Below are 26,883 nucleotides of genomic sequence, written 5' to 3'. Positions count from 1 at the left end.
ATCAGCTCAGCGACCAAATATTGCAAATGTGGAAGTAAAATGCGGATTTATTAGCAAATTTAACTTGTAAAACTGCGTATTTGTAGGCTTCAGAAAATCTTTAACTCTCATTCTTTTCTTTTTTTTTATCCTCGTTTTGTATTTGTTTTCTATTTCTTTAAAATTAGCTGAAATGACAAAGTTATTTTTTATGTTCATTCTACTTAAATTAGTTACGTTAACTTAACAGATTTGGGTTAGGTTGTGGAACTCTTTTTTTTTTTTTTTTTTTTTTTTTTGCAGTGTATTTTGGATAGCGCAATTCACACACACTGGCAATTTAATTTAGCTTATTTTACCAGCAATGGAAAATCATTAGCTTGGTTTCCGTCCTAACATGAAGCAAATAAGATAAAATAAGCATTTTTAATTCTATGTTTAGTGCATCCATCAATTCTTTCTCTTGCGATATTTCAAAATGTGCATCAAACCTTTATGATGGAAACCCAGCTCTGTCTTGATTACAAAAACACTCCTCAACTTTTGTTTATTAGTGTTTAATTATAATAAATAGTTTAAAAGGACAGCAGTTATTTGAATAAATGAATGAGTGAGAGATTGTGCCTGCGTCTTTAAAACTAATGTAGGTAAAATTCCTCTGAAAATAGGGGAAACCACATTGTGTAGCTTTTTAGTTTGCTATTGAAGCTACTTTATGAATAATATCACGCTAGTAGCATGGATGGCAAGATTTCCAATATGAGTGTTTGTGTCTGTGATCTGTTTGAGTGTGTGTGATCTTTGAGAAAGTGATGTGTGTTTGTGCTTATCAATTTCAACTGACAGGAACTACTGTATCTATCCCATTTATGGCAGTCAGTGTTCATATTGTGGTCAGCCATCACAAAATAAATCAATATATGAGAGACACTTAGGTGTTCTCTCACCTCTGTCCCTGTGGTTTGGGACTGATCTCCATGTATTGAGTGTGTCCCTGAGTGCTGAGGGTCGTGTCCTGGTAGTCATCGGTGGAGAGGCAGAAGGAGGCTGTGGACAGATGGCTATAGGATGGGCTTAGCTGGGCTGGACTGTGGTTGTTTGGACAGCCTGTATTGGCTGAAGCTGGACCCTGGAGCCCAGATGCAGCACATACAGACTGCTGAGAACCAATGTCCACTGTTAGCTTGGTGGATCTGGTAGACCTGAGGGATCAGAAATATAAACAAATGAACTTGCTTATTGTGTTACCTTCCTGACTAGTTACTAGTTTTAGACTAGTGTAACCCCACCGGTCCTAAACCACCCAACCCTCTCCAAACTGGGATCAAACTGGTGACTTTCCGCATGGGAGTCAGTCGCTCTAACAAGGAGGTTAAAGACCATGGCCTCTAGCGTCTGTCGCTAGAGCATCTTTTCGAGTTCAGAGGAGTGAGGTTTACCTGCACAGCACTTCACTAGCTGGCTCACTAGCTGGCTAGTTACACTACACACCTCCTAAACCTCACTCCCATCCGTGTCATGGCACCAATGTAACCCCGTCAGTCCTACACCACCCAACCCGCTCTGAACTGGGATTAAACATTTCGGCAAGGGAGTTGGTTTTTTGAAAATTTTTCAGTGAACATCTGAGCATCGCTGATTTGCCATTATGTTCATGTGCTCAACAGAAATGACTGTGATTGGCCGTGATAAACAGCACTGATTTGCCATTGTGTTCACATGCTCAACACAAATGACTGTGATTGGCCCTGAAGGTCATCAGTTCACCAAACGCACAGCTGTTTACTGTGTGTAACCACAAATAAAGGCACACTGGAGCGTTTTATAGCCGTGATTCATCAGCGGATCGCTCATATGTTAGCTTATAGACAAACCAGCTGATCGACGGGACTTTGAAACACTTCAGTGTCCCTGCATCTGTGGTTGTATTTGAGTTTGGTGAATCGATAACCTTCACAACCAATCAGTAAATTCTGTTGAGCATGTGAACACAATGGCAAATCAGCGCTGTTTAAGAACGTACTCCACAGCGCTCAAATGTTTGCAGGAAATAGATGTTTTAAAATTTCAGTACCGTTGGTATCGAATTCCAGTATCGTGACAACCCTACTAGGACACTTATTATTCATATCTATTTCACTGCTAATTGCTAATGCTAATTAATAATTTGTGGCCAGCTTTTTTCCCTGCATGTTTATCATGAGGATTTTTATCTTCTTAAACCCGTTTTATTTTGGAATTTCTGCCTGAATTTTGCCTACCCAAATTTAAAAGCTTACCAAATCCACATGCAGAGGTTTTGGTATGCAGAAGAATTTGGTATCATTTTAAAGAAAACCCTTTGACTTTTCAATAAACACTATTGAAAGTGTTTAAAATAACTGTATATGTTGCCTGTGTTATAATAAGCGCCTAAAAAAAGAGGCAGTTTTTGTATTTTTTTTTTATAAACTCAAATTTGAAAGTGTACCTTTTAGGTTCTGTGTGGTCTAGGTTACTGTAATACATTTTGGTGGTTCCTGCACATGTCTATAATCATAGGAAAAAGAAAAATGTCTCTACCTTAATCTATGCAAAAGTTATTGTATTCCAACTGATGAGAGGTGCTATACGTTTTCATATGTTTTCATATTTTACTATTCTTTTGTTTAATTAACATAATTCATTGTGTTTGGACCACGTAAGACATATAATTGATTACCTATGCACATCACCTCAAAAACAGAGGAGAAATGGCCCTGAAGCGCGCAGCATAAGGTAGGAGATAACAGCTTTCTGTGCTATCTGAGGCTGCTTACTGATCATAAATGTATTGGTTTCATTTCTGCGCCATGGAAACAAGCTGATTCATTCGACAACTGTTATATGTGAATATAATTCAGTAAAAAGAATGCTAGAACCGTACGAGCACCGGTAAGAGCTTGCATTTGAGCTATAACTTGTACATGTATTATATATGAACCATATGAAAAATATGAAAACGAACCAATGTTCAATACCCAGCTCAGGTATCCAAAATACTGTGTATTTAAGTGTAAATAACTTTTGTACAGTAGAATAAAAACTGAAGTGATGCATATGTGCATAAAATATAGCTTCTACACTTTCAAATGGAACCACTTAAGGGGGTCTGGTGCAATGCTGGCCCTTTAAATCTTAAAGGGAAAGTTGATGACGTCATGCAAAGTTTGTGAGGTTAAGTCTTTTTAAAGGATAAAACTTTTTTTCTAGCCATGAATACCATTAATAAATTGATTCCTTTAATTTTATGTAAATTGTTGACACATTTTACTAATTTAATATTTCAACGAATTTAATCAGGCAGGAATAAATTAACACGAATTAATGCATTTCACTATTCTTAGAGACCATGAAGTCTATTTATTTATTTTTTTTTTTATATTTTCCCATGGCAAAGTAAAATCATAAACGCAAAGCATAATATGCACCAGAGAGAGAGAGAGAAAAAAATACCCCAATATTTCGAGCATTAAGAAGTAAATAATTTTCAGAAGCTCCAATGTGTGCAGTTAAAAGTTCATTGCAAAATTAACTTTTTTATACCTCTATAATAACATTTGAGTCTAGGAAAATTCAGCAGACAAAGCACTAACATGAACTTAACTAATAACCCCATAATGTCTCCGGAGACTTTAAAGAGCAAACCATCAGCAATAAAATGTCCTCTTAGGAGGGCGTTTATGTCCTAATATGTGTGTAGGATTTTGACACTTTCTGAGTGGGCACTTCTATGTCTGTTCCAGCTTGCAACTCTGGTCCTTTTTTTTTGTCTGTCCCTTGTGGCATGAAGCCTACAGTTTCAGTGTTCACAGCCAAAATTAGCTTCCTGTCTGTGTCCTACAGCATTTAAAACACACTTCCTCCCACTTACAGACCTTCTAATAAATAGCGTGGGCCATTTCTCCTTCTGCCTCCCTGTCCATTAGACTTGTGCAATAGTCTAAAATTGGTTTTCAGTCTTGTAGTCTGAGAGCAGAGAGACAGTAGTAGACTTTACTTTTCTCACGGTATAATGACATGGTGTTGTCACAGACACCGTCATTACAGACCTGCAGGGCCATGACCCCTCAAATGTCTGGGAGATGGACAGAAATCTTGGGTTCTTTGGCAGTAGTTATTAAGGACCACTCACTTTCTGATATGAAAGAATGGAGAAGCTCTGAAGTTTATGGCCATTCAAGAAGCCAAAGGGAGAAGAATGATTATCTAATGTTCTCACCTGTGGAATTGAACTGTGTGATAAAAGGCAAACAAAAAGTTCAGAGCATCTACCCTCACCGGCCCCTTTATTAGGTACACCTTCCTAGCACCAGGTTGGACCTCATTTTGCCTTTAGAACTGCCTTAGTCCTTCCTGGCACAGACTCAACATGGTACTGGAAACATTCCCTCAGAGATTTTGGGCCATATTGAGATGATAGCATCAACGCTGCAGATTTGTCGGCTGCACATCCATGATGCGAATCTCCCGTTCCACCACAACCCAAAGGTGCTCTATTGGATTGAGTTCCGGTGACTGTGGAGGCCATTTGAGTACAGTGAACTCAATTTCATGTTCAAGAAACCAGTCTAAGATGATTCACACTTTATGACATGACGCGTTATCCTGCTGAAATTATCAGAAGATGAGTACATTCACTGTGGTCATAAAGGGATGGCCATGGTCACCAACAATACTCAGGTAGACTGTGGCGTTGACACAATGCTCAATTGGTACTAATGGGCCCAAAGTGTGCCAAGAAAATATCCCCCACACCATTACACCACCAGCAGCCTGAACCATTGGTACAAGGCAGGATGGATCCATGCTTTTATGTTGTTGATGCCAAATTCTTACCCTACCTTCCAAATGTTGCAGCAGAAATCAACACTCTCAAATGAGCTAACTTTGAAATGAAGGATAACTTCAATAGTGTGTCCAGTTGAGTTAGGAGATGAAATTGGCAGCAACTGGAGGAATTTAGATTTTTTTTTATCCGATTCAGTCAGTAGTCTGATTTTTTGAGACAACTGAAAAGTCTTAAATTGAACTTTTCCCAGACAAACTATGCCTCAATATCTTTTGGCATTTTAACAATTGTGTCATTTGTGTTTTTAGAACTCCTGTTGTAGTAGTAACATTCGGAATTGGTAATTTAACTTTAATTCTACACAAGATAATTTTCACAGAAAATGGAAAACTTTTGGACTTAGTCTTTTAGTTTACATAGCTACGGTTTTGAGGGTCTGAAATCGACAATTTGAAACTAGGTTTCAAAGTGCATGTTTCTGAAAATGATATTGTGAAACAGCCTTTTTGGTGAGCAAAATAATTAGAATTTTTAGAAAACTTTATCATCATTATGTAAACATATATTCATGTACCCTGAAGCACATTGGGATTTTTCACCCAAAAATGAAAACTATCTCATCATTTACCCTCCCTCATGTGGTTTTAAACGTTTATGATTTCTGTTGAATACAAAAGAAGATTTTTAAAAGAAAAATGGTTGCTGGTACCCATTGACTCCCAAAGTAGAAACGAAATACTTCGGAAGTCATGGGCTACAGCATTTATCGGAATAACCTATTTTGTGGTCAACAGAAGAAAGAAACTTAAGCAGGTTTTGAACAAGTGAAGGGTGAGTAAATTCTGACAATGTTTTTGGGTGAACAATCCTATTAGGTTTTAACTACAATTTATACAAAGTATTTTTTTTTATGTATAAGGATAGGTTTAGTATTTATAAAGTAACATTAAATGCATTCGGAGTCATGAACCACTTTTATTCAACAAGAGCTATAAAAGCTCTGCAGATTTCCATTTTGCTGTGTAAGTGTGATTCTTACTCGTCCTCTGAGCTCAGGCTGTGGTTGTCCTCCATGGGAAGAGGTGGAGGGCTGGGTAACATGTCCACCAGCTGCAGAGAGGCAGAGTAGTGCAGGATACGTGGAGAACTCAGCGGCTTCACTGGCTCCGATACGCCACCTGAGGCAATGTAGACCAGCTTAGAAGAGATCTGCTTTGATATATTTTTTAAAGATTTATATTTTTATTATGACAGCAAGCAAAGTTGGAGAGAGAGGGAGAGACAGTAGATAGAGGGGATGAGAACCAGAGAGGCCCATGTGTGGGTGTAATTTTGGCAAGTAGGATGTGATTCTGGATTAAAATATGTTGTTGTCATTCCTCTTCAAAAATATAATCCATACCTAATTACTAAACTTTTATTATAAACCTTTCATCGATAATTTTCCCCACGATTGACAGCAAGAACAAACATAGAAGTGTTTTCTGACTGACAAGCAGCACCTATATGTGTTCAAAAAAATCTAAAACGCCAAATGGGATGAATTTATGCTAACTTTTCTAAGTTAAATAAATTTAAATAAAATTTAAATCTAAAATAAATAAATTAATACTAACTGTATTTAGCTTTTCGCTTATACGGTGGCTCTGAACGGTCAAAACACCTCTCAAAAGGCTTTTTTCGGACATTACATACAGGATTCCCGCGGGGTCTTAAAGTCTTAAAATGTCTAAAATTTTAAAAACAATTTCAGGCCTTGAAAAGTCTTAAATTCACTGAACTATTGTGTTGAATGCCTTAAATCATTTTAAACAGCTCTTAATTTCCCTCTGTCCAAATAAAGCTACCCAACATCTATCAACAATCCATCTCAATAAAACTTTTTTGTATATTTAATTTGTTTTTAATTGACATCAAATTTACAAGCTGTTTGACTTTCTTTTCACAGCAATTTCTTTTAATTAAATTCCCTAATCAAGGAAAGAAAACTAAAAATAATTACACAATTCCTCATGATAATAACAGAGCCACATATCACTTTTCATGATACATTATACTCAATCAATTTGGACCAAAAGTCAACAAATGTATTTTTTTTGATTGTCAATAATAAATAAACTTTTAACAATGTTAAACTTGTCATTAAAAAGTGTATATTTAAAATGTAATTATTTCTTAGCGACATATTTTAATTGTTAAAAAAAGAAAACTTTAGTTTTATACACTTTCTAATGACAAGTTTAATATAGTTAAATTTTAAACCCTGTATAAGTCTAAAATTTAGTTCCCTTAAAAGGGTCTTAAAAAGTCTTAAATTTGACTTGATTAAACCTGCAGAAACCCTGTACATATTTGTACATAACTGTGACACATTTTATTTAAGAACATTTGAGCTGGTTTCAGTCCTTAGTTCTTTCAATTTCATTTTATTTAAAATTTGTTTTTTTTTACTTGTTTGTTAATCTCATTTTTTATATGACCTATTATTTTTATGCAACAGTGAAGCTGCATGTTAATTTGTTATGCGAAGAAAAGGAAATAATTTATTTTTGGAATGCTGATTTATGTTAAATTATGAATATAGGTCGATATAATCACCTTGCAATTTTGAAATTATTCATTTTATTAAAAAGGCTATTCAGTTTATAAGATTAGTTCCAAGTTTTATAAAGTTTTCAAAATAAAATCAGTTTTTTACTGTATAAAAATATAACATTTTTAATATTTAAATTCATCGGCTACAATATATTGGTTATCGGCCTTCAAATCTTAAGAGTTATCGGTTATCAATATCAGCCAAAAAATCCATATTGGCACATCCCTAGTAGAAGCACATAACCCTAACTGTGAGCCTAAACTTGATAGAACCAAAAATTGTCCCTTAAATCTGATTGGCTGATTGGAATGTTGTTCCTGGATCAACATAAATGAGGGGCATGTCCTACTTGGTTAAATCACATTAACTGCTATCGCCAACTACATTCAGTTTGTTAATATGTAAATGAGAATAACAAGAAATGCTGTTGTTCAAACCTGCAGGATGCTGACTGAATCTCTGCTGATGGTTCGGTGCACTGCACACTGCCAGAGCTTGTTGATTCAGAGGCATCAGTGGGGCGCTTTTCACCGCATGCAGCTCTGAAAGAAAAAAACAAACATTTACATTTAGATTTATGCATTTGGCAGATGTTTTTATTCAATGCCACTTACACTGCATTGAAAGTACACATTTGATCAGTTTGTGCTTTCCCTGGACGTCGAACCCACAACTTAAGCATTGCTAGCTTCATGCTTTACTATTTGAATCTCATGAATCTGAATAAAGAATGAATGAACATCTCACCACGCTTGACATTTTTCTCCCATGATTCCTTCTTGACTCCCATGTTGGGCTGGGCAGGGAGTGTGCGTTTCCATGGTAATGCCTGCAATTCCCTGACAACGGCGGTTTTGACTATGGGCTCTGTGATGCGAATGGTCTCCGAGTTTTGCAGTTGAGAGTTACCATGAGGCATTCTGGGACAGCGGCCGGGACTATTAAACGTCTTCAGTCCATTGCCGGTTAGATCCACATAAAAGGTGCCGTAGACCCCACAATTGTCTGGCACGATGGGGACAGCTGACCGCAGGGGGTTGGGGTCCTTTTTAACCGTAATAGGCAGAGCTGTCAGTAGAGAGGTAAAAGTCAGACTGATTTACATAATGTGCCAAGATGTCAACGCTAATTAGATTTGACGAGGAGTCATGACTTCAGGGGTGACAGGCATCTTTTGGAGGTTTTTATGAGGACGTATCTGTCATCCAGAGGGATGACGATAGGAAAAAACTAAAGAGTGACTGCTGAGATTAATGATAACTTGAAATGTTAAAGAATAATCAAAAAAAATAAGAGTTTGGTGCTTTTTTTTAAGAAGAAGTTATGTGAGGTGTTTTTTAAATGCCTTTTTAGGATGTTTATAGTTCTCTAGGGGAGGCTAAAATTGTGACTCACTGGTTCTTCGAAGGCCAGAATTCTCCTGGCTTGGTGTCCAAAGGCCCTGCTTGGGCTCACTGTTGGAGCCTGGCCTCCAGCCGCCTGAGATCCAAGGAGAGTCTGGAGCCGCCATTCTAAAAAAAAAATAAATAAATAAGAAGGGTCACTCAGTTATTTGTAAAAACCTGTCACGGCCAAAGATAAAAAGTCTAATGACGGGCAAAAGACGTAATTTTGACACAAAATGTCATAAGTAAGAGATATTGCAGAGATATTATGAGATCAAATAAAAAAGATAATAAGGTCATAATTATGAATTAAAAATTAGATATTCATTCATATTTAAAAGTCAAACTAGTTATTAAAATATCTTTTGTGTTTGTGAAACCCATACAGATTTGGAACAAGTGGAGGCGTATTAAATTTTTTTAATTTACATTTTTTGGGTGAAGCATATATCTTTAGGAAAGCACAATTATTTAAGTTGAAATATTGAGATATTAAGCCATAATTAAGTCATATTAAGTCATAAATGATCATGTGAATTTAAAATCATCAGGTCATATTTATGAAAAAGGATACACAATTAAGACATTAAGGCCCAATTCCAATTCTACCCCTTAGCCCTTCCTCTTACCCCTACCCCTCGTTTTGCACATACACGTAAAGGGGTAGGGGTGTCCCAATTTAGCTTCAAGGCGTAGGGCTAAGGGCAAAGGCTAGATACCCCTAAAAACTTTTAGAGACTTTTCAGGACCACACTCGAAACCAATGGGTAAGAAAATTTCCCAGATTACACCAGCTAACGTTACAACGGCAGCGTTACTGTACACGAAAGTAAAGAGATACACAAATTAGCATTTTTTGTCATTTTAATAAATTTTTACAACAAACAAGCCCATGTTTTAGTACATTCATAACCGTGCTCGTGTTTTACCATCATGCTTAAAAAAAATAAACACTACAAAAAAAAAAATAAAAATTATATATATATATATATATATATATATATATATATATATATATATATATATATATATATATATATATACTGTATTTTCACCACTGTACTATATCATTATTGTTTTACCTGTGTTTGATGATGAGATCTTCACTTTCCAGTCTATATAAACCTAGAAATAAATATAAAAATATAGGAAATGTAGACATAAGTTTACTATGGCGAAAAAGGTTGTAAATGGACACTTTATTATGGATTACCTGAGCTTTTGCCACTAGGGTTGGCTGGTCTGATATGTCTCCTGTACAAAAATACGGCAGTAATCATCAAAACACACCACAGGAGGGTGCCAACGCTGCCTATGAAAACCGGCTCTTTAATCACACTAACGAAATGAGACATACTGAGTATGCCTGTCTGATATGGAGTCGCCTCCAGTCTCGACTCTGATTGGAAAAAAGAACAGACAGGGATTATATTGAGCAGAATACACTTTAATATGATTATTAGTTTTGGTAACAATTTATTTTGATTGTCCATTTGAGTATTAGTAGATATTAGCCTAATACTGCTGGTAAACAGATATTTAACTGTCTATAAGAAACTTTGCAAGTACATGTCAATTTACACTAACCCTAATCCCAACCCTAATTCCAACCTAACTGTCTCCTTATAATCTAGTGACAATTAGTTGGCATGTAGATGCAATGTAACCTAAATTCTACAAACGGACCATCAAAATAAAGTCTGACTTTTGTTTTTTTAGCGTACCTATGAGCAGTTTGTATGGGTCGCTCTGGACACCTACACCTGCCCCATTAACAGCAGCCACTGTAACCCAGTACAACCTGCTGGGCAGCAATGTGAAGATCTCAATACTGTGTGTCCCACTGTCCACTGTCCAGTTAAAAGACGTCTGTTCTTCAGACTCCACACACCACACCTGTCACAAGAGACATCATCATTCACATCACAATTTCCAGAATGAACATTACAAATTTTAAAAGGTGTCACATGTCATTTCCTAGCATTTTATATAGAGTTTGTATCATCAAACATGTAAACATGAGGAAAGTGCCTCTTATTTGAGTTTTTTATTAACACATTTCCCACTAGATTTTTACTATGCCCCTTTTTACAAGATATAAAACAAGTCTCTGATGTCTCTTGAGTCTGTATGTGAAGTTTCAGCATAAAAAAAAATTACAAATGTTTTATAACTCTTTAAAACTGCCACTTTTTGGCTTTGATTGTAATTGTGCTATTTTGGCGACTGTTGCTTTAAATTCAAATGAGATTGTGCTCTATTCAAAGAGGGCGGAGCTACAAATGTGACAGCATTTGTGCATATGTGCATAACGTCCTATACAAATGACGGAGAGATTGTCACTAATGGGCAGGGCTTTCTGACATGTACAAAGGGAGAATGTCAAAGTTTCTATTTTTATGAAGTGTGATTATGACAAATAAAATATTTTTTGGCATCAGAAGCTGGTTATATTCACAGACTGTTATCACACAACTGTTAAAATCTCTTATAAAAGTGATTTTTGCATAATAGGGCCCCTTTAAAAGGGTAGATCACTTCAATTTAGTTCATTTCATGTCGACTGTAATGACATGAAATGGTGCGACTGTAGCTACGTTTCCATCCACCTGTTTTTATGTGCATTTTGGATGTGCGCATAAAACAAATCAGTTGATGGAAAGGCAATGATGTGCATCAATTTTGAAAATGTGCATTAAAAAACATGCGCATAACAAAGTAGGATAAACATTTTATTCTATAAGATGCGCAAAAACTACGACGGAAATTCCAGTGTGCGCATTAAAAAAGTCATGTAAGTTTGTTATAAGAGATCATGTGATGATAAAATGTGTGTGAATGGACAAACCAGCAGGCTGGCCACATTGTAAAACATCTGAAATGTTATTTGGTCATTTTAAAATGCTTTAACTGTTTCAGTATTAGTGTATTTATATTATTAATTACCTCCAGAACTGTCAATAGCGTCTGTGCTCCATGTCTCAGGCCTTTAAATACCACCATGCATTCATTGAGCATCGGCATACTGTCTTCTGAAGCACAACTAATTTTTTTAAATAAAGAAAAGACTGACGTAGCTTCTTGTACCGCAGCAAATATCAGGAAGTGATGGTTTTGTTCTTTTTAAATCATTGGATGGAAACTCTGCTTTATTCGCAAATCTTTTATGCGATATTCTAGTTCTGTGCATACTTTTAATTTGCATCTTTGTATGGAAACATAGCTTGTGACATCATTAGGTGCAACTTCTTTGTTACTATATATTTGTTATTTTTAATGTCTAATATGACTGAAATCAGTGGAAAAATGTTGATGTTGTTGAACAATTTCGTGAGCAATAAAACACAGTGACTTTAAACAATATAAAAACACACAGTTTGTCACAGACTGAAACTGTCAATTTTTGTAATTTAAATTCCTCTTAATATGATTAAACATTCTAGGAATGTCTGGAGCTGAAAATAGTCATTATCTTACTGCTTCCAGGCTTCTTTCAATTAAAAATCATTTTAATTGAATTATAATTTTTTTTTAAACTAGACAAATGTTTTCACTTTAGTACACCCGTTGAAGAGAGAAAGGCTTTTGGGCATTATTAGCATTAAAATTATTTCACAAAGCATGTGTCTTTTTTTTTATGCAGGCAATACCTGATATCCCTGAATGATTCCATTGTGAGCATCATGAGGTGGAGGCTCCCAGCTGAGATGCACAGTGTCATTACGCTCAGCAGGCATTGTTATGGACACATCCTGAGGTGCAGCGCTGGGGACTGACAACACAACACATGCTTACTGGTGGGTTTTAATTGTCCAGTTGTTTGCTATGGTATCTTATGTTCACAAATACATCAGCTTCATATAATAAAAACATTGATATCTTTAAGTATGATGACAATGTTCCATTTTAATGTTTTTAAAAGTAATTTATTTAATTCAAAGCAGAACCAATTTATGTGTTGTCACTATCAATTTTATTTTTCATAATATTTGATGATTAAAACATTTAAAAGTATAAAAACAAGTATCCTTTTCTTTAAATAATAAATCCTTGTCAATCCTAAACTTTTGAACAGTACTACACAACATGAATTTACCACCAACCATTTTTATTTTATTTATTTTTTTAGTTCTTTTAGTAACATGCAAACACTATGGCATAAAATATTAAAATGGTAATCATTTATATTTACCATTTTTATATTATGGTATCATCACAGTAGTTTGTTTGTAATTCTCACCAATCTCTGGCACTCGTAAGTGTCTGGTGTTGCTCTCTCTGCCGTACAGGCTGCTGCCGTAGGGCCGCACTTTGAACTCATACTTGTAGCCTCTCTTCAGAGGTCCAACATGGGTGTGAAGGCTAGGCTGAGGAACCCTTTGAGCCGTCCAGTCTGAGCTGGCAGGCAGGAGAGAGCGATACAGCACCTCAAAGCCTTCAAGATAATGAGGCTGTGAACCAAATGACTGCAACTATACAGAAGAGAAGAGAAGAGAAGAGAAGAGAAGAGAAGAGAAGAGAAGAGAAGAGAAGAGAGAACTGATCATGATTTGATGGTGTTTAAAGAGATAATTCACTCAAATTAAGTTGAATCCCCATTTCCTGACCCTCAAGTTCCAAACCTGTATAAATTTATTTCTTCTAATGAACACAAAAGTATATATTTTGAAGAGTCTTGGCCATTGATTTCTATTCAACAATGTGAAAACTCTGTGTAAGAAACCCATCCTATTTTTTCCATATTAAGATTATCATCTGAAAATAAGAACTTGACATTACCTTAACATTAAACAAAAGAGTTTGAGAATGTGATCCACACATTAATTTATTCTTGATTATTGTAATTCTCTTTGCAATAAAATGAGAGTCAAATATTTGTCATCTTTAGGTCTAATATTCCAAAAAGTCAAGTTATCATCTTCAGGTAGTTCAAAATGCAGCCACCAGGATTCTGACAAGTACTCAGAAATTACATCATGTTTTCCTAATTTTGCTTGTGATTTTGTTAGAATTGATTTTAAAGTGAAAATCCAATATTAGTTGTATTTGGATGGTTAAAAATGCAGCCATCTAAGATTCTTACTAGTACTCTGAACTTTGATTAAATTTTAATAATATTGCTGCCATTTTTTTTTACAGAATTGATTTCTAAATTCACCTTTTTGTTTTTAAAGCTTTAAACATATTAGCTCCAAAATAACTGTTTGATTTGAATCTAAATAACTATTAGATTATCTTAACCAAGTTTGCTGATGGTTCCAACATCTAAACCAACCGTAAATCAAGAATTCTATTACTGGCCCAAAATTGTGGAATATTCTCTTTTATTCATAAGATTAATTTCCACAGAGAGTTAATTTAGATCAAATGTATATCTAAATGTTGCTTCTACTGAGATTTACAACCGTTTCTTAATTTTCTGACGTGTGTCTTTGATCTATACTTGCTATATCATTGCTTTGCTGTCTTTTTAATTATTTTCTGTTTATTTCTATAGCTGACCAAACACAGACCCACAGACCAAAGACATGCACTACAGGTGAATTGAGTAAATTCTAAATTGGCCGTAGTGTATGAGAGTTTGTGTGAATGTAAGAGTGTATGAGTGTTTCCCAGTACTGGGTTGCAACTGGATGGGCAAACGCTGAGTAAAAGCATGCACCTCAACAGGTTCATTCCGCTTTGTCAACCCCTGATAAATAAGGGACTAAGCCGAAGGAAAATGAATGAATGAATTATTAGATTTAATTGTCTTTTGTCAACTACTGTTGTTTTTACTTGTGCTTTATAAGTACAGTTTGATTAGATTTGATTTGAAAAAGTATGCAAGTCAATGGCTAGTATTAACTATTTGTTTATTTTGTGTAGAAAAACAACAACTCTGGTTTGTGGAGGGTGAATAAATTATGACAGAATTTCCATTTTTTTGGGTTAAACAATCCCTTTAAGTAACCACAAATCCACATCTTTTAAAGCATGGTGCTGTATATTTTGTACATACCTTCCACATAACTTGAGACATGTTGGAGGCTGTGCTCATGACTGTGACATTTTCCAGGCTCACGCGCAAGGCTGACAGCTCTTTGTGTAGGTCTCTCAGTCTAGTGCCCCCTGCATCTGGAACATATATTAGCGAGACATCTCTAATTTCAATTGGGTGGGAGAAATACAAATGACATACTGGGAATGTAGTCAAGAGTTGAAAAAAAAATAGTAGCTTTGTTTCCACCAAACTATTTTTATGTGCATTTTAAAATATCTTATAAAAATGCTTTACAGAAACGCCTAAATGCACATAAATTTACAAAATTGACTTAAGTCGTTTTTTAAAGAGCCACTATTATACATTAAAAAGGGTCATATTTCGGTTATATGAGTATCCCAACTGATATGCATGCAAGGTCAAAAAACACTTTCAAGGTCTTATAATAAGCATTTATTTTTACCTAATTATCCTAGCGACTCCCATAGAAATTGTACAGCGATTAATTTGTTCCCAAACCAGTCCTTAGCGCGAAGCTAATCTGCGCTGATTGGACCGATGACAGCCTGTTGCCATTGGTCGACAGCATTCAAAGCGAGACAGTAAAATAACCAGTGCGTTTTGTAAAGCCCCCGGGTCACCAACATTAGCCCCTTTTACAGTGATACCGGTAAATATATGGAAAATTTCCGGAACGACTTTACCGGTAAATTAAAAAAAGCGCTGTTAACACAGGCGAGGACGTTACGGAATTTTTTCCGGAAAAGAGCATTCACACACATCCATTCCAAAATACCGGTAAATTCTGACATCATTAACCAAAAATGAGCTCTAAACGGCTACGCTTGTATTTGTAAACATTTGACTACATCACAAACTCTGTGGATGGATCAGTATTGTGAACAACTTCGATGAAAATATATAGATAAACACTTTCGCATGTCGAGAAGTACATGATATGTGTGTGTGCTGGCACTCATGGGCTGTTTCATGGGCACATGCAAAGCTTGAAGGTAAACAAACAATTCAATGCAATCTTATCGATAATTAATTACACAATTGGCATTAAGATGAACATATAAACGTTCTCTGCCTAATTTCTAGCAGCTAAATGTGTCTGGAAAAATTCAAAGGCTTTTATTCTCATAAAACGCGCAGACGTGAATGTGTCTGACTTTTCTGATTGGCTAAAGCAGACATCTAACGTCAGCACGTTCTAGACGTGAACGCGCTCTTTCCGGCAATCTTCCTTCTGCGTTCACACAGTGCAGCATTCCGGCAAATTACCGGTAATGTTACAACTTCTCTTTCCGGAAAACAGCCAGAACAAATTTACCGGTGTTTTCAAAAAGGGCCTGTTCACACATACACACCTTTCCGGAGGTGTGTATGTGTGAAAGGGGCTGTATTGGTATAGGATGCGATCGCAGCGGACACCCGAGACACACTTCATAGTAAACATACTCAACATTGTTATTCAGAAACCTCACCCCTGAAAGCAGTGTAGTTAAACACCAGCATATTGCTCTATTATTAACTATGACACACAATCAGTATTAATCCACACAGCAGCAAAAGCTAAACTATTCTGAACCTTGACCGCCACACGTGTGTAAGAACAGCTGACGGTGGCCATAGCAATGACAAACAGCAGTGGAACTCGAGCTCACATATGCATTTAAAACCGTAAACAAAGCAGGACGCGACGCATTTTCAACATGGCATTAGAAGCGATATGAGAATAAAAAGCGTTAACCTGATACAGTGCAAGCAGTTACAAGTAACAAAACACAATTAAATACATAATTTGCAAGCTAGAGAAAACAAGGGACAAGCCACACTTATGAAATGTGTCATGGGCCAGGTCTGATTTCATTAATTATCTTTCATTTTGGAGCTTTTCCCCGTTCTCAGCTGTAGATCATTTCAATTTGCAATCATTGCTGTGGCACCTCTTGCGTGAAGTGTTATATGTTCTCAGGGCTTACCTGTACTCTGCTTTGCCCAACGATCACATCCCCAGCCAGGGGGTTGTGGCGCTCACAAGCGCTCCTCCTCAGCATGCAGCCTGCTTTTGTTTGACTTTGTGCCTAATAAACTTTCCTTATTTAGCAGGCACCCCTGGTGTATTCTCTGTCCATTAGTCTCACAAGTCTTATACATCAGTAGTCTTGTCTGATCCTTCCTTTAACAAACAAATGAATCGGCCATTGTAAAGGCTGATTTAGACTTCTGCGTCAAGCGCACGTGTATGCTACGATGCGGCTTACGAAAGGACGCATAGCCCTCGCCTTGGCCGTCAGCGTCGCTGACAGGCACCTCTCAAAAAATTTAACTACAAATCGCAACGACATGTAGTGCATCTCTGTGATTGGTCTGCTTGGTAGCGCTGACGAGTGTGGGCGGGGACAAAAAGCCACGCGAGCCCGATTTAGCCCGCTGGTTCCTACCTGAAAATGAGGTGGTTTGAACCACTTGTACATTAAGCATTCAGAAAAAACAAAACACCAACGAAGAAACTCGACACAGAGGAACATAAACACCTCCCTGCCAACTAACGCTTCGGAAGTGTTATTGCAGACCAACAGAAACAGCGGGCAGAAGTATGAATGCACAACTACGCTCGTTGCATGCACCATGGGTCACGCCGATCACTTGACGCAGAAGTATATACCAAACTTAAGCGTGTAGATTGCTGAAGCACTCCTTTCCCTCACACTTCCAATAATATCCAGGTAAGCACAGCGTCCTCATGACTTAAGGATCTGTCTTTGCTGCTGTGTTAGTGGGCAAGGCCGCAGGTCTAAATTTTCCCTGGTTTGCGCGCGCAACAATTGGGCAGGGCTTATGTTTCGTAGCCACATCATGCCGAAACGGCTAAAGACTCGTTATCAAGGCGATTCATTCAAACCACTGTGAGTAGACTTTTTTTTTTTATGGATGAATCAATAGTTTTAAAGACTGTCCACTTTCAGATTTAAGCCTTAGCTGGATATTTCACTTCACTTAGAGCGGTGTTACACACTACATGGAAGGTCATTTTTAAAAACTCATAATAGGGACTCTTTAAAATTTATGTGCATCTGGGCATTTTCATCATCGACTGAGTAGTACAAACTTTTAATTCGATAAGCATGACTACAAACACATTTACCAAATAAATTCCAATACGCTCAAAGTCGTGGTTTTGTGATATGAGATCACTTGATGATAAAAATGAGTATGATGGGACGACAAAAATGAACAAACCAGAAGACCGGATACATTGTAAAACCTTTAAAATGTTGTTTTGGTCAATCTAAAATCCCTTAACCAAAGTCCATCATCAAAGTGGTTCGATATTATTACCTCCAGAACTGTCTTGAGTGGTTGCACTCCCAAAGAGTGGTCTCACATCTTCAAAAGCTACCATGCATTCGTTGTGTTTTGTTTTCATCTTCTGAGGTGCAAGTAGAAAAAACAGTTCTCAGTGTTTTCTCCTATCAAAGCAAATTCCATTTGTCTTTTTAATATTTGCTGCCATTTAATCAGGAAGTGGCTATTTTGTGTTCTTTGACTTATTGGATGGAAATGGTGTTTTATTCGCAAATGTTTTATATGAAATTTCAGTTTTGCACATATGTTTAATTCGCATCTTTGGATGGAAACATAGCTATTGATTGACTGCTGATACTATAATGCTTTCTTACCTTCTACAAGAAGCTGTGCACTGGCCACAGACACCCCAAGCTTATTTTCCACTGTGCAGCTGTATCTGCCCATGTCCTGAGCTGTCACATAGTGGATCTGCAGACTGTGATCTGGGTTGATCAAATATCTGGCAAAAGGGGATCATCATAAGACATTATGAATGAGAATCATAGACAATGTAATACACACTGTGGTGTCTCAGAAGGTGACAAGCAGATTTAAATACAAGTGTGAATCTTCTAAATGATGTGTGTACAGAGCCGTCGTCAAGATCTAGTTTTGGCCTTGTTGTTTGGGCTAACAATCAATTGTCTGGAGTTACTGTATGAAGATGTAGGTTGTTACATATTTGCCATATTTACAGTATAAAGCTTTTGGATATATACAGGTTATATGGGCTGGTTCTTGTTTGCGTTATATTATTTTATTCCATTTTATTCCATGCAACACTAGAGAGTCAAATATATCTTTCCCTGTGATTCATTAAAAATTGATCCAAGCATAAGTATAAAACACAATTTTTTGAATCACAGCAATAAATGACATTAATATACAGTTAAAGTCCAATTGATTAGCCTCCTGAATTATTAGACACCAGTGTATATTTCTTTTCCCTAATTTCTGTTTAACGGAGAGAAATGTTTAAAAAAGAATGGAAACACATTTCTAAACATAATAGTTTTAATAACTCATTTCTAATAACTGATTTCTTTTATCTTTGCCATGATGACAGTACATGATAGACTAGTATTATATTAGTATGATATACTAGATATTAGTATTCAGCTTAAAGTTACATTTAAAGGCTTCACAAGGTTACTTAGCCAAGTTAGGGTAATTAGGCAAGTCATTATATATATATATATATATATATATATATATATATATATATATATATATATATATATATATATTGCTAATAATACTGACCTTAAAATGGTTATTAAAAATTAAGACTAAAAATAAAAACAAATAAGAATTTCTTCAGAAGAAAAAATATTATAGGAAATAATGTGAAAATGTCCTCGCTAAATATAATTTGGGAAATTCTTGAAAAAGGGAAATAAAATAATTTTGACTTTAATTGTATATTCACACTTAAAATGTTTTTATTCTAAATGTAAACATTTCACAGTATTAGATCTTAATATTTGAGTTAATTCATCTTAATTTAAATTAACTTTAAATATAATTTTATTTCAAAAATTAATGTAGTCCAATGAAACCTGTAAGTTCTCGAATGATAGGAACAGGTCAATAATAATCATCATCTTTTTAATGATCTTTATGAGGAGTCTGACCTGCCGTTAGGTAGAGGTCCTTGTTCTCGGCTCCACTCTATAGAAGGCATTGGGTCTCCGTCAGCCTCACAAAAAAACTGTGCTGACTCCCCAAGCTGAACTGACACATCCTCCGGTTTACGCAACAATACTGGCTTTGCTGAGGGTGAAAGCAGATATACAAGTCTCATTGATGTATTTAAGTCATTACATTAGCTGCTTGTTCAAACAACTAATTAAAATGAACTGAAAAAAATCTAAATTCTTGAGATTTTTTGGCACAATTTAATAGTTTTATGTTCAATCTGCAAAAATGTGTAAAAGTTAATTTAATCGGTTTGTGTTGGGACAACATGAAGGAATTGTGTGGAACCCAACATTTCTTTTACAGTGTATGCTAATACGAGAGATCACATCATGTTATATCAAAGCACATTAACTGGCCTTACCTAATACAGACAATCGAGCAGCTCGACTCTCTCGAACCCCAATCATGTTTGAGGCTATACAGCTGTAAACTCCAGAGTCATTCTTCTGGGCTGGAGCAATGATTAGTTTACCTTTCAGTTCCTATACATGTGGATATAATAGAAATATACTGTCATCCAACCACACAAATGTACAATTCATGGTCCTAAAGATTTATTTTCTGTATTATACTGCCCTCTGCAGACGGATACTTGTAAGATTTCCCCAAAAAGGGCATGAGAGAGTAACTCGATTCATTCATTCATTCCTTTTCCTTCTGCTTAGCTTTTATTTCAGAGGTTGCCACAGTGGAATGAACCACCAACTATTCCAGCATTTGTTTTGGGCAACGGATGCCTTTCCAGCCACAACCTGGTACTGGGAAACACCCATACACTCTCATTCACACTCATATACCACAGCCAATTTAGTTTATTCAATTCACCTATAGCATATGTCTTTAAATGGTGGGGGAAACCAGAACACTCGGAGGAAACCCACGCGAGTGGAGAACATGCAAACTCTACACAGAAATGAAAACTGGCCCGGCTGGGACTCGAACCAGCAGAAACTAACACTGAGTTAGAAAATAATATTGATAGCACCGTATGTTGCACTCACAGTGTAGTGTTCATTGCTGCTGTTGATAAGGATCCCGTCTTTCCTCCAGGTGACATTGGGTTCGGGGTGTCCTACAGGTGGACTGCAGTTAATGGTTGCCATCTCTCCAATCGCTACTTCTACATCACTAGGCTGCACACGAAAATCCTCTCGCAAAGCTGAAAATAATGACACAGATGATCAGATTAGGTTTGTTCCCTTGTGTTATATAGTGTTTTCATTTATTTTTACAAACACAGGCATTCTAAATTTGTGGTCTGTAAGATTCTTATACACTTTAACCATGATTATTCTTCAGTTTCATAAAAACTTTCCAATATTATGGTATCATCATCCGCTCAAGAAGATGAAACATTGTTGTTTTTGTCAGTTTGGGAAACTGATATACCATTCAAAAGTCGCATTAAATTTTTATTATTTTTTTACTTTTATGCATCACAAATTGTTTAAGAGTGAAAGTAAATACATTTATAATGTAAAAAAGTAAATTATAAATAAAAGATAATAATTTTAAATTTCTTTATTATTAAAGAATCCTAAAAGTAAAATGTATCAGGGTTTCTACAATACTATGAAGCAAGACATTTTTTCAGCACTGATAATTGTAAGAAGAATTACTAATGATTTTTTATTAACACAAAACCATCATCATATTGTAATGTTTTCAGAAGAATCATTTGACACTGTAGACACTGAACATAGAGTAATGTAAAAATGGTAAAAATACACCTTTAAATCATAGAAACAATTTCAATTTGAAAATACATTCAAAGAGAAAACAGTTTTTTAAAACTGTATTATCTTAAAATTGAACACTTTTTACTGTTTTTTGATCAAATAAATGCAGCATTGGTGAGCAGAATTGCCTTTTTGAAACATTAAAAACTTACTGATTCCCATATTTATTCATACATTTTCTATTTGGCTTAGTCCCTTTTCGGCTTAGGCGTCAAAGCGGAATGAACCGCCAACTTATCCAGCTTATGTTTTTAATGCAGCGGATGCCCTTCCAGCAACAACCCATCACTGTGAACACACATATTCACTTTCTTATTTTTTTCCGGCTTAGTCCCTTTATTAATCTTGATTCTCCACAACGGAATGAATTGCCAACTTATCCGGCATATGTTTCACGCAGCGGATGCACTTCCAACCACAATCCTTTACTGGGAAACACAAACACTCATACACTAGGGTCAATTTTAGCATACCCAATTCACCTGTACCACGTCTTTATATAGACTTGTGGGGGAAACCGGAGATGGGTTGAAACACACACAAACACATGGAGAACATGCAAACTTCTCACAGAAATGCCAACTGCCGCAGCCAAGGCTTGAACCAGCAACCTTCTTGCTGTGAGGCGAACGTGCTACCCACTGCGCCACCGCGTCACCCCTAATTACACACCACAAACTCATAGTTGGAATGTGAAAGGTCAGTTGCTGATCTAAAATCAACACTATCAGTCGGTTGCTACATTTCAGATATGCTCACATATATCTAGTAGTGTTTTTCTCATCAACGGCCTTCTGCTTTAGAAATTAAGGCCCATTGTCAGCTCATCTTGACGTAGCTTATTTTTGTCTGAAATGATCTGACAGCAAATCAGCGTAAACAAAACCCAAATTCATTGTGTGCAACAATTGATTCAATGTCTCAATCAGGTCCCGCTTCAGTGCAGTGGAATGCAGAGTAAACAGGTCTGCTGAGGAATCTGTTTGGGCTACAAACACAGCATGCTGTCAGGGCTCAATTAGTGCTCTGTTTGTTTTAGGGAAGAAAGCAAACTTTGACATCTGATCTCCAGTAATCTCACGGACCATCTTAATAAGCTTCCTCACCCTCTTGTTCCTTCAGAGCATTCAAGTAGGTCTTGATGGGTTGATCATTGTTATCATGGTCTGTTGGGTTTAAACAGGTGAGTTTTTGTGGGAAATATTCAGGGAGATGTTGTGGACCATAGTGACTTTTAATTATTTTAAGTGCCTTTGCTTGTTTGCAGAAGAGAAAGAAACACCTATAGAATCTAAGTGAAGTTTCACAAACAAATTTCCAGAGGAGCACGTTATATGACTGACTGCAGCTGGCCACCCATCTACACGCATTAGCTAGCCAATCAGATTGATCCAAACTCACTATAGGTAACCTAGTTAGAACTACTCCCTTATCTTCGTTTTTCCGAAGAAACCCCCCATCCAGCCCTTCTCCTCCTTTCCTCCTTTACCAGTGGGGAGCTCTCAAGAATCACCTGATCTCGTACTCCTCTCACATGCTCTATGGACGAGACGGGAGCCCTGGGCTCAACTATCTCCGAGCTCAGGGTTCTCTCCTGTGACAGCATGCCAAACCTGCTAACCTCTAACAGTTGTCAAACAATATCTAAGTGTGAACTCTTGAAATAACGTGAGGGTGAGTAAAAGACTATTGCAATCTTATTCCTTGTTGACAATAATCCAACTATATTAATTATGCCTGCAGAGACCCAATAGAATTTCTTGGTTACAAATATTGACTCACTGTTACAGAACGACTGGGATAAAAGATAACGGTTTAATCAAAACTGTTAAAAATGAATACATCCAACAGAGGGATTTCCGATGCTTGTTTTGGGTTTGAATGATTTTCTTTGTTGTCCCTGAGGGGCAATTTCACAGCAATAGCCGACACATATCACCACACAAATAAACAGACAAGTTAACTGTAAACAATTAAGCTAATCATCAACTCAAATGAAAAACTTGATGCTAAAAAGTCACAGAGCACAGATGAAAGTACCTTTTTTCATAAAAACCCTATTTTAAAAGATACTTTTCTAGCAGAAATATATATTTTGTTGCTTACTAAGTCACAAGAGTGGTCTCTCAAAATCAGGTATTATTTTGTGTCAATGTAGAACAACTCCAATCTAACCTCACTTTAAACAAAAGTTGCGGATTGTTACTTTTAATACCATTGACAGAGACGAAAGTAACTCAGGGTGGGTCAAAAGTAACACAACAATATTTACTAGATTCACTGGCTTAATCTTGTTTATTTTAAATATATCTGACTTTGACCTTGTTAATGTTCACAGCAAACATTTTGTTCCTTATTTTTGCAAAAAAAAAAAAAAAAAAACATTTAAATGTCATTTTCTTTTAAAATTTCACTTCCATTAATTTTTTCAAAGCAATCCAACAATGTAAACCTTAATTTTTTTAATTATTATTGGCAATATGCATTAATCTTATAAAACATACGAGTCAAAACCAATGACTGTAGAAGGTCAAAACTCTAAAAACTAACGTGGAAGTGAAAAATAAGGCATGGCTATTAGCAGTGGCACATTACTAACAGTTAATTTTGTCTCCAAAGGAGTTCTTGCCATTTAAACCTGATATTCTTTTAAACTGAAAAACTCAGACATTTCAAACTTAAGGATGTTTTATTGCAGCAAACAATAAAGATTGATTTTTAGTGTGACACATGAAAAGAGTAACACAACTTGTAATAAGGAAAAAAAGATCCACTACAATTATTTTTATGTTTGCACTTGAAAACGGAAATTTGGAGCTACAGTAACTGCGGGACACGGCCCCAAAATCACATTGTATTTGGCGGCTCCATCTAAGGTTGCATGCTGAATGCTTGGAGTGCTTTCCAATAGCTTGGAAATCAAATGTTGTCAGGGCTCAGGGCTTCGAGAAAATTGCTTTGTTACTTTCATCCTAGATAACTTTTGCCACGCTCTCCTCTTATTATTAAACTTTAATGAGCAACTTTGACTATGATGACAAAAAACAGGTATGCATGAGCATTCTGTCCTTTTTATGGTCACATTATGTGACATAGTATCTTTTTTGGGGTGGATGTACAGTCTGCGCAAATTAAGGAACAAAAATTTTATATCTAACTTGCATATAGACCCACTCAATAATTGAAGTGCAAGTATATAAAGCTGATGTATATAAGGTGTGGGTGATCTACTATGACTAGGTATAACAGTGAAAGACTTCAGAACTGGACAGCACCAATGCGCTTACAGTAACCCATATCTGACTGAATTCATGTGAGATAGTCCACAAGATATACAGTTGAAGTCAGAATTATTAGCCCCCCTTTGATTTTTTTTCTTTCTTTTTTTTTATTTCCCAAATGATGTTTAACAGAGCAAGGACATTTTCACTGTATGTCTGATAATATATATTTTGGAGAAAGTCTTATTTGTTTTATTTGGGCTAGAATAAAACAGACTTTAATTTAAAAAAGAAAAAAAAAACATTTTATGGTCAAAATTATTATTCCCTTTATGCTATATATTTTTTCGATCATCTGCAGGACAAATCATCATTATACAATAACTTGCCTAAATAACCTAGTTAAGCCTTTAAATTTCACTTTAAGCTGAATACTAGTGTCTTGAAAAACATCTATTAAAATATAATTATGTACTCTTGTCATGGCAAAGATAAATAAGTTATTAAAAATGAGTTATTAAAACTATTCTGTTTTGAATTGTTTTGAAAAAAAGGTTTTGTTAAACAGAACTTGGGAAAAAAGTAAACAGGGGCTAATACTTCAGAGGGGCTAATAATTCTGACTTCAACTGTACATTTTGAAACTGTTGTTGACAGTTCATGTCCAAGTTTGCATGCTGTCTGAGGGAACTAAGATTGTGCCGGTTTTATGCGACTCACCCTAGTTGTTTGTTCTAAGTCATTCCTGAAGGTGAAGAAAGAAATTAAAAATAACATAATTGGCAAAGAATGGATGATGTGTTCCTCTGGCATTTCAAAATAATAATTATCTGTGGAAAGATTCTTCTATGATATACCACATGATCTCTGTTCTCTGCCTCAGACTGCAGCCATTTCAAGCGCAAAATTTAAGGCATTTTTTTTTTCAGTTTTAAATAAGGGTGCAAATACTGTAATTTGCAAATGTTAGTGAATCACATTGTATTACTTTAAATTTACTGTTGTTCTTTTATTTCTCACTGCATGTGTTTAGTAAATAGCCTTTTGACAGTATTGTTTTAATGCTAAAACGACTTTGCTCTAACAATATCATATCATTAATTTAAAATAATTAAACTAATAAATATAGCCATACAAAAGCCTGCAACAACTTTTATTAAATTATGAAATTTTGTTTTGTTTATTCAGAATCTGTTTTTAAAGAAAATAATTTTGATTCTTAACTTTATTCAAACCTGCTATATGAAGAGAAGCATTTCTGCTGGTTGCATTTCCAATGCTGTTGTGAGCGATGCAGGCATACACCGCTTCATGGGACTGACCCTTCCGGCCCGGGACCACACTAAAGAAGAACAAACTTCCATCTGGTAGAACGATAGGCTGTGACTGCGCATCCATCTTGTCCGTGTCAAGAGGTTGGCCATTTCTGAGCCACTGTATGGTGGGCTCAGGGTTGCCCTCTGCCCTGCACGACAATGTGGCCGGGCTGCCCACTCGGACCACCACATCGGAAGGATGGTGAACAATACGAGGTAGGTTAATTTCTGAAACAAGTCTGGAACCTGGGGGAGAACAAAAATAAACAGTCACATTAACCCATCAAATACATTAAACAAATTCCAATCTTGAGAATGAATTCTGAATTGTTTTGTGTAGGGTGCTTAGATGAGTCCACGATGAGTAAAGGAAACACATTTCCTGTATGGAGCGGAAATGGAGTCAGTGCAGCAGGCTGTTTTTCCCACTCCGAGAGGAACAAAGGGCCAGCACTCACAAACAAAGTTACAGACCAACAGGACATCCGTCACCTGTGCACCAAGTGTAGGAATGGTCCTCTGCTATTATAGGCCCACTTACAATGTCCTACAATGTCTCTTTGTACTCGCACGCCAAAACATGCCAATCACATGTGCATGAGAGGGTGTCTTTAAAACAAAAAAAAGCATTTGGTTTGGTCCAACAACAAACCCTTGTTGTCTATCGGATTTGTAATAAGTAAATGAAGTTGTTAAACATAAAGTGAAATAAGCTGTATATGTTACAATAGGAGGTAAACTAGGGTGAAGTGCACAATGGAGAATCGAAGCTCTGCATTCTTGGCAAAAATTTGTC

At 36.2% G+C, this 26,883-nt stretch overlaps 1 protein-coding gene and 1 long non-coding RNA gene across 5 annotated transcripts in view; one reads left to right on the top strand and one right to left on the bottom strand.

Moving 5' to 3' along the window:
• LOC137496596 (uncharacterized) overlaps positions 1–20,816 on the top strand; it is a 39,403-nt gene extending 18,587 nt beyond the window's left edge. The window contains exons 3-5 of one of the 3 annotated variants that reach the window (XR_012386432.1): positions 12,414–12,567; positions 14,268–14,309; positions 20,489–20,816. This is a non-coding gene — a long non-coding RNA (uncharacterized lncRNA). Of the gene's footprint in view, positions 1–12,413; positions 12,568–13,059; positions 18,834–20,488 lie in introns of those variants that run through there. The other 2 variants (XR_011017064.2, XR_012386431.1) reach the window with 2 other exon arrangements.
• The window catches only part of robo4 (roundabout, axon guidance receptor, homolog 4 (Drosophila)), a 36,616-nt gene that overhangs the window by 4,793 nt on the left and 4,940 nt on the right, over positions 1–26,883 (bottom strand). For both annotated transcript variants that reach the window (XM_684163.10, XM_005172710.6), the window contains exons 2-17: positions 26,007–26,333; positions 20,813–20,970; positions 20,173–20,293; positions 19,745–19,883; positions 18,443–18,570; positions 14,772–14,887; positions 13,011–13,242; positions 12,421–12,542; positions 10,495–10,666; positions 9,984–10,169; positions 9,853–9,895; positions 8,781–8,896; positions 8,133–8,453; positions 7,823–7,927; positions 5,829–5,967; positions 927–1,181 (exon numbers count right to left, since the gene is read on the bottom strand). In XM_684163.10, coding sequence (XP_689255.3) covers positions 927–1,181; positions 5,829–5,967; positions 7,823–7,927; positions 8,133–8,453; positions 8,781–8,896; positions 9,853–9,895; positions 9,984–10,169; positions 10,495–10,666; positions 12,421–12,542; positions 13,011–13,242; positions 14,772–14,887; positions 18,443–18,570; positions 19,745–19,883; positions 20,173–20,293; positions 20,813–20,970; positions 26,007–26,333 — 2,680 coding nt within the window. The remainder of the gene's footprint in view (positions 1–926; positions 1,182–5,828; positions 5,968–7,822; positions 7,928–8,132; positions 8,454–8,780; positions 8,897–9,852; positions 9,896–9,983; positions 10,170–10,494; positions 10,667–12,420; positions 12,543–13,010; positions 13,243–14,771; positions 14,888–18,442; positions 18,571–19,744; positions 19,884–20,172; positions 20,294–20,812; positions 20,971–26,006; positions 26,334–26,883) is intronic.

The sequence above is a fragment of the Danio rerio genome, chromosome 10, assembly GCF_049306965.1.
Source record: "Danio rerio strain Tuebingen ecotype United States chromosome 10, GRCz12tu, whole genome shotgun sequence".
NCBI classification, from domain to species: domain Eukaryota; kingdom Metazoa; phylum Chordata; class Actinopteri; order Cypriniformes; family Danionidae; genus Danio; species Danio rerio.
Note: the sequence above shows the minus strand (reverse complement) of the source record. Positions and strands in the feature narration are given on the sequence as shown.